This window comes from Glycine max, chromosome 1 (assembly GCF_000004515.6).
Source record: "Glycine max cultivar Williams 82 chromosome 1, Glycine_max_v4.0, whole genome shotgun sequence".
NCBI classification, from domain to species: domain Eukaryota; kingdom Viridiplantae; phylum Streptophyta; class Magnoliopsida; order Fabales; family Fabaceae; genus Glycine; species Glycine max.
In genome coordinates this window covers 49,828,506-49,837,667 of record NC_016088.4, presented here as the reverse complement: position 1 = coordinate 49,837,667, position 9,162 = coordinate 49,828,506, and the positions used below count along the sequence as shown (strand labels likewise).

The following is a 9,162-nucleotide window of genomic DNA, read 5'->3' as shown; positions in this document are numbered from 1 at the left end:
GAATCCAATCCTCCATCAAAAATTGATTTGTAATATAATAATTACCAATGTCTTAGTGCATGTTTGACTGTGCATTATCTCAATCCAAAATCAATTCAGTTTTACATTTTAACGCGGAAGCTTGAAATAAATACTTCACATTTTCGCATCACATACGTGCCTCTTTGGGTGTTTGACGCAGAAACAAACACTCTCTTACACCGTTTCAATCCAAATTGGCTCTCGGAGTTGATCCATTGGTAGGACTCCAAACTTCATCAAACTAAGAAATAAATATCCTTCATGTTGAGAGAGACACACCCAATAGTATCATTAAAAAAGTCATACATTTTAGTGATGCAAAATGCAATTCAACTTGTAATGAATAAAAAAATCTAAAAGGCAACTTTTGTCCTATTTGATCTGTTCAATAATTGAGTCCGTTTTAACATATTTTTTACTTTTAAATTTTTTAGTTTATTTTGATAATTTAATTGACCATAGCAATGTAAAGTGTTTTATATTACCAACCAAAACTGTAACAAAAAAAATATCAACCAATAGAAATTTTATTGGGTACAATTTTTATTGAAATTATACAAAGTCAACAAATTTATCAAATTCAAAAATTATAATTGAAGAATGAGAATAAAAAAAAACTTCTAGTGCATATATTATATATTTTTATTTAAATGTATTTCTTATTCATTTTAATCTTTTGATATTATATAAGTAAAACAAAAAATATGAATAAAGTTAAAAAATAAATAAATTTGTATTTGAAAATTAATGATTTGAAAAGGAGTTCAAGGATTAACTACTTAACCAACTCTATCAATACGTTTCTTTCATTGATTAAAATTCATTAAAAACTATAAAATTAAGAGAGAGGATTATTAAATAAGACCGGGCACTCACAAAGTTTTATAGCTTTTAATAGATTTTACTAATAGAAAAAAGTGTGTCTATAAGAGTGTGCTACTAGCATTTCTCTTATTTGAATTAAATGTGAAATAAAGAGAAAATAATAAAATAAAGAAATAGGATAAAATGAATAGAAATGAAAAAATTAAAGCAAATAAATTTCTTTAATTTGAATGAGTGAAAAAATAATTATAAATAGAGATAAAATGAGATCTATTAAAAATAAATTTAGAATTTTAGATACATTCTAACATTGAAATAAAAATTAATAAGTACTTTTAATTTTTACGTGCCAATAAATAAAAAAACTTACTAAAAATGGCTAAAAATTTTAGTTGAATTCTGCCTCAGATAGATACCCATCTATATTGTTTGTTTCTCACTGTTTTACAGTGAATGAAGTGTATATCACCGTACAAGCAAGATCTTGAACAAAAAGATGAGTTGAAAGTTGAAAACGGTAGGGAATGAGTAGGCAATTTGCACCATCAATTCACATCTATCCGTTGAAACAGGCAACATAATTTGGTCTCCAAACAAAACCCTTCTCCATCACTCATAAGGTTAAGCATCCAATAAATCTCTTCTATACACCACTCATCTCCAATAGCCACGTGAATCCTTCCCCACCTATATGCCCTTCATCCACATCGCATTGGCCAGTCAACAAAGCAACAAGATTTCATTTAAATTAGCACCTCCCAATGCCAACCTCGTCATTATATTCCTCCCATTTTAGGCATTTCCACACCACACTATTTTGCCCTAAAACTGAAAAAAGAAGGGGAAAAATCTCACCACCGTTACGGACAAATTTTCACTTTCAGCTCTAAAGTCCCTACGACAACCCACCCTTCCCACATAACAAGCAAAATAAATAAACCAAACCGTGTCGTTTATTCAAAGTCCAAACAACAAACTCACAACAAAAAACATTTTTATTTTGAAAAATAAAAAGTAAAGGAAGAGTACTAGATTCTTCTCATTTAATTTTGTATTTTACTTTCTTACAAAAAAAATTTTAAAAAATCAGCAATAAATAATTAATTCGAGTATTGGATTCAATTTCAAATGTCTTAAACATGTAATTTAGGGTTAGAATATGATTGATGATAATACTTCTTCACCATGATATTTGAGTAAGGTAAAATTGAGTAAGGTAAGATTAGTATCCCAGACAGTCATACACCGGCCGGTATCCGGGGCAAGATGTGAACAGTCACCGGCTCGAACCCTTCCGGCAGCCGAACCGACCAAATCCGCGGCGACGGCGCAGCGACATCGACGACGGAGATCCCGGAAGAAGCCGAAACGACGCACAACTTCCCTCTCCAAGCAACAATTTTTTCAGCTCCTTTGAGTCTCTCGTTCTCGAGAATCTCTTCCCACGAGTCTTCTTCTTCCACGTATCTTCTGAGAACACCTTTCGCTTCGTCCACAACGTACATCACTTCCTCTTCCATGGCCGCAACGGGTCCTCTCCAACCGTGTAACATCCCCTCCGGCATCTCCTTCCAAGCATCCTCCGCCACGTCATACACAACCCCTTCTTTCGCGGCGTCGCCCTTGACGTTGACCATGCAGAGTTTCTGCTTCCACCCCACGGCGTCGATGGCTTCTCTGCTGAACCTCCCGTCCTTGAGCTCCGTTTTCTTTTCCCAAACGGCGTTAGGGTTTTGGAGGTTCCACTTTTGGAGGGAGCGCGCGACGTGGATGGAGAAGTGGGAGCCGATGCCGCTGGCGACGTAGACGGTGGGGCCGAGGGAGCCGAGGGCGCACCAGCGGCGGGGGGTGGAGAGGGTGGGGCCAAAGGACCAGGTTTTGGTGAGGGGGTGGAAGATCAAGGGGCGGGGGAGGGCCGGGGAGAGGTTGTGGGTGGTGGCGGCGAGGAGGACGAGGCGGTTAGCGGCGGAGACGGACTGGACGGAGAGGTTGCGGGAGAGGAAGGAGGGGTGGCGGCGGAGGAGAAGGTGGTGGAGGGGTGGGTGGGGAGGGAGGGGGAGCCACGTGGCGGAGATGGGATCGAAGGTGTGGAACTGGATGACGGCGGAAGAGTGGGAGTGGGAGAGAATGGCGTAGAGAGAAAAAAAGGGAGGGAAAGAAGGGGAGTATATGAGACGGCGCCAAGAGTGGGAGATTGAGAATAACAAACAAGGGTTGATGGATGAGAGACATAATTGGGCTATGTGGTCAGGGAGACCTGGGATCAAAGGTTGTTCTTCTTGTTGATGAATATGTTGTTCTTGTTTTTGGCGTTTGGTTGTGGAAGAAGAAGAAGAAGAAGACGACTCAGGCATGGCTATGGCCATGGGATGGGACTGTGGTGTGTGTGGATTGGATGCTTTTGTTGGGTGTTTGTTTTTATGAAGGGGAAAGGAAAGGATAGAAAGTGGGGTTAGTTTGGTTGGTGTCGTGAGGAAGACAGTTACTGTAATGTTGGATTTTGAAATAAAAAGCTAAAGTAAGGGACACTCTGACGGTTTCAGCTTTTTTCTTCATTAAAAGACACCCCATGTTTCCAACTGCTCTGCTGTCCAATTCATTAACAATAATCAATTACTCAAACCAACATTTCTAATATTATTACTATAATTTTGGGTTAATTAAATTTTTATTTCCTCAACTTTCTCATATTTATAATTTATAATTATATATAAAGAGAAATAATTTTATTTACTCATTTTTTAATATTTTTATATTCAATTATTATAAATTATTAGATTATTTTATTTTAATTTCTAATAAATTATAACTTTCAAAATAAGTTACACTAAATTATATACATAAATAATTTTGAAGTACATGTATAAAGTATCTTTTTTGCACTCATTGTCATATTTTTTAGTACATCAATAATATTTTTTAAGATGATTTTTAGCCATTGATGAACTTTTTATCAACATTTTTATTCCTTTTATTTTGTTTGTTTGTTAGCTTTTAGTCTCTCATTTAGTTTAATTGCTCAAAATTAATCTTAAATATAAGATAGATAAATGACTTAAAATTGACAAAAAAAATATTAATTTTGAATAATAAAAATAAAATGAAAGTAAAAATAGGTAAATAAAAATCCTAACACAAAATTAACGGAAGAATAAAAGTTGTAAAATAAATTAAGAGATTGTTAATAGAGTCTAGTATAACTCTGAACCAACAATTGTTAATATTTTGTTTATCTATTTAAATGAGAGCAATTATAGCAATGAGTAATGTTATGTGTGCTTAAATTATTTTTTATACTATTATTTTCAATTCTTATTTGCATTGCTCCAATATTAAAAACTTAATGGACACCGGACTTACACAAGCACCACCCCAATTTAGTAATTCGTTAAATGTTGTTCTAAGATTAAGAAATTTTAAATATGATTAAATATTGAATTAAAAATTAATTTTATAGTAGATACAAAAATTGATACTTGTAAAGATATTTGAGGGTTTCTTTGGAGAGCCAACCACTTTATTTACTATAACTACTCAAAGATATTGTAAGTTTCACTGGGCTATTATTTAAATAAATTTTCTGTGATGTTATATGCAATAGCTGTGTACGAAATATATTTGAGCTTAAAGTGAATTCAAATTATTTGTTTATAATGTCGATAATCAATGTTTTTTTGCTTGATAAAAAATGTTTGTATCGATATATTTATGACATTATTCAAATAATGAGTTGTCAAATTTGGAAGAATATAATTTCTATACACTAATAAAGAATTTTACAATTTTAATCATGATAAATATAATTTTTAAAATAATTATTATAAAACCAATATACTTATCTTGTATGTTATCGTTAATAATGCCGTAAACTATACTATTTGATCGTCAAATATCCCTAATATATATTTGTTATCATTATAGCCTGCACTGGACCACAACCCTACTGAATCTACTTTTGCCGTCTAGACAATTATGTAAGCATGCACATTGTTCTTATTATTTTATACAAAAGTAATAACAGTAGTTCATGCATAATTACAAAAAAAAAAAAAAACTGTAAAAAAATACAAGCGAAAAGTGGGAATAAAGCACACTAAAGCATAGGGTTTCTGTCGGCAAAAAGAGGTTGCTTAGATAGGCAACCAAAGTACCATCAAGCAAACAAAAGAACAATAGCAAACGGAAAAAGTACCACACTAACAAAGGGGGTGCTTAGATTTTCGGTAAGAGAATTTTAAAAGTATGCTTTAACGGCAAAATCAATTTAGAATTATACTACGATATTTAGTTATTCCTTAAAAATATTTTTGCCTGAAAACTCATTTGTGAGAATTAAGATTTAAAATATTTTTTGTAAACTCAGTTACAAGCTTAAGTTTAATTCAAATTCCACTGCATAAAAAAAAATTCAATTTTAGTTAGTTTAATAAAGTTTTTATTACTTACAAATTCATATTTATTTATTTAATTTCTTATTTTTAGTATTTTAATGTGTGTTTTATAAAATATTTTTTTATTACTAAATGATTTCTTTCGGGTTTTTTTTTCCCATTTAATCTCTCTAAATATCATAATATTCCTGTTCGGCGCCTTTAAACGGGGAATCAAATGGAAAACTTAATTTATAATATTTTAAGAAAATAAAATGTGCAACTCATAATATTTAGAAGAACTAAAAAGAAACCTATAATATTATTAAATGGAAAACAAAATTACATATAGAAAGATTAATTTGTAAAGAAAAATGATTTACAAATGTTTCATATGAAAAGAAAAAAAAAGACTATATGATAAAAACATCATGGATTTTTGAATGATTAAAAACTTGGTCTTGTGTACTAATACTAAATTGATCCAAGTGGAAAGAGTTCAAATTTCTTAAACAATTTTAAATTTGAGTATTGTAAATGAAAAATGATAATAAAGAAGATAAATCTTGATGAAGGTTGTTAGTTAGACTTGTCAATAGAGATTATATTTCATTCATGTATATCTAATGAAAAAAAAAAGGCTTGTTTAGAGTGGTTATAATAAGTTTTTAATTTTTTATTTTCAAATACAAAACTAAAAATAGATTGGTTATAAAATAGAGTTGAATTGTTTTTAACTCAATTTTTGAAACATATTTACCTTAATTATTGAAAATGAAAAAAGTAATCTTATTTTATTATTTTTTGTTGTGAAAATAAATCATTTAACTCATTCATTTCTCTTGATTGGCTCAATAATTACTACCACTTTTATTATCATTGTTATTATTGTCATCATTAATCATTTTTGGTGAAGAGTGATAAGAGTCTTATATGTTAACTTTGTAGGAACCATAAGCTAGTTTCATCCATGCTATATTTACCTCATAAAAAGAAGAGAGATTATCTAAATCCCCTACATGAGGCTCCTTGTGGATGAAGTGAGCCTGGGCTTGAACCTAAAAATGAAAATTGTGATACCTTCTACCCCGACATACATATAAATAAATAAAACATATAAAAATATTGATAAATAAATTTACATGGATAAAAAAATTACACTCACTTCACTAATACTAAATAAAACTTATTAAAAACATATTCAGCTCATAACAAGATCGTCAAAATTTACAAATGAAATTTTGTTAAATCAGTGAGGTAAAATAGAATGAAATAACATCATGCAATTAAAATAAAAACTCATCCCCAATGTCACATCATATTAGAACATTGTGTCCCAGCATCCTCTAACACGAGATTCTTTAAAATCATTCACGTAGTCATTTGCTCCCATGAACACAAGGTTTGAGATCATCATATGATCCAAACACAAATAACACACAAGGAGTGAATTATCACATTTGTAAAAAAAAATACAAATAAACAAAGACGTAATCAAAATAAATTATGAAAGTAATTATAACATAGCTCAACTTAATATAATCCACATCACTTCACCACTTTGTCATTTAAAATTCATTTTTCAATCACCAATCACATTACGCATGAATCACACACTCGGGTCAAGACGTAATAACACTCATCAATTTCATAATAAATAATCAACAAGTGTTATGTAACAATTATACTAAGACTCAAGCTAATATGCAATGTGGTACCATGTAAGTGAAAAACCATCCTAGGGCGCTTAAGAGTACATAACAAGACACACCACACAATAGGTATGTCAGGTCATTTTCACTAAGTAAAATCATAAAGTGACCAGTCAAGGTCACTCTGTTTTACCAAAATGCTCCAACCATATGGGGATCAACATAGGTTTAAAGGAGCACTCAAATAAAATGTTTTTACCCCTAAGACCTAGACTCCGAAGAATCCGTTAGGGCCTCATCTTCTTGATTCAGGTCCAACCCCTAAAACAAATTTTGCACGTAGATAGTGCTCATGAATTATATAATACCCACGACTTCACGCTCGTGTTTCAAACATGTTTAACACATTGCGCTACAAATTAACACTTTAGGTTCTTAACTAGGAATCCTACACTTTTTCTTTAACACTGCGCATAAACACTTCTCAAGGTAAACACTAGTTGGGTTATTGTATAATTCACGGCTCATAACATAAGTATTATCACATCAAGTGTCAACCACATACTTATTCACAATCAAATCTCATGTCCACAATTTAACATCTCATAATGTCGCAATCCACCATTACATGTTTACGTGTATCTCACAAATTAATGCATGTTCAACTTTACACTTATACTCAATCTAAATAACAATATTATAATCTCAAAGCAACATGTTATCTCACAATTCATCACATATTCAATTTATCATTTACACAAAATTTTAATCACAATTTCATGATCTCAATATTACAATTTAAAATGCTCACCTAGTAAATCTTATCCAAAATACAAATAATTTATACAAAAATATTTCTCACAACATGGGGAGTAAAACCCCTCAAACAATTTCACATAATCATATCAAAATCAAGGAATTAAAATTATAAGTAAAAAAAAATACGAAAACACCAAGAACACTCAATTTATCAACCAATTCGCATTAGGATATCGATTGGTTCGTCAAACACAACAATATCATATTTATAATCATAAAGAAAAAATTATAATTCAATAAACATCCCAAAATAAACCCAATTTAGTTCTCTAAAGATCCCTTCACATATTCATTCTAACTCTAATAGCGATAAACTCATCCCCTACTTCTAAGTGGGCTCACGTGTGTAGTCTGACAGTAATAACAACATCTCTAGCGGTTCCCTAAGTTTCCTCAAACTTTTTCTCTGGTTACTCTATTAGAGTTTCTATGTATTAGTGAGAAGAATAGATTTTAGCCTCCATTTTACTATCAACGTGTGAGACTGATTTCTATCTTAAAAAATATTCTTTCGCAAATCCCAGCGGTGAGACTATGGGAAAATTGGATCCAAAGGTAGTGTTCAAATTTTACGATAATCCAATGGTTGAAGAGTCAGGGATCATAGTTTCACTTGGATAGGTTTTGGGTCTCTGCACGAAAAGAGAAAGCTACGATGCGAAACATATTTCTCTCACGCTACTTCGCAAATTCCAATGGTGAGAATGTTCAAAAATGAGTTTCAAACCTTGTGTTCAAATTTCACGACAATCCAACGGTTAATGACTTGGAAATCATCACTAAGACAAGTTTGGGTGTATGCGGGAAAAAGAAAAATTTTTGGAAGAATAAGAAAGAAGAACGAAATTAAGAAGAAGAAGAAGCCTAGAGACATATCGTTGACCTAACGTGTCTCTCTCTCTCTCTCTATATATATATATATATAATTTTAAATTTTTAATATATATACCGAGTCAAATCGCATCTGATCCACCAATTAGATCATTAATTTATTATCGGGAGAGAGTCAACGATCGAATAGGATTTGATAACATCTCACTGAATAATAATTTTTAAAAATAATAGTCTTAAAAACATTATCATTTGAACTAAATATTCAATTTTACTTTACTAAAAATAAAAGATTCAATTTTATAGTATAAAAATAATTTTTTTTATCATGACATTAACATTAATACATAGTTATCCAACTAAAAGAGTCATTATCACTTGTGTTATTATTGATATATAAATAAATATTTTATTGTTTGTATATCTGGTTTAAAGATAATCTACTCAATCTAAATCAAAATAACTTAAACTGAATTGGATTGACTTTTTTTTTTGGATAAAAAAATTGAATTTGAATTTATTATCAAACTAATTAAATTAATATCTCTTTAATTAAGCAATCTTTAAATGTTAAATTATGTCCCCTGGTGAGTTCTCATAATACAGTTTACCTGAACTATTATCTAAGAAAAACTAATTGAATG

General features: G+C 31.2%; 1 protein-coding gene across 1 annotated transcript; it reads right to left on the bottom strand.

Moving 5' to 3' along the window:
• Positions 1-1,177: 1,177 nt before the first annotated feature.
• LOC100812086 (F-box/kelch-repeat protein SKIP25) lies at positions 1,178-3,357 on the bottom strand. Its single transcript, XM_003516447.5, has 2 exons — positions 2,091-3,357; positions 1,178-1,674 (listed from the first exon to the last, which is right to left on the bottom strand). The coding sequence occupies exons 1-2, from the start codon at positions 3,210-3,212 to the stop codon at positions 1,669-1,671; spliced, it is 1,128 nt and encodes a 375-aa protein (XP_003516495.2). The 5' UTR covers positions 3,213-3,357; the 3' UTR covers positions 1,178-1,668.
• Between the last annotated feature and the right edge of the window lie 5,805 nt (positions 3,358-9,162).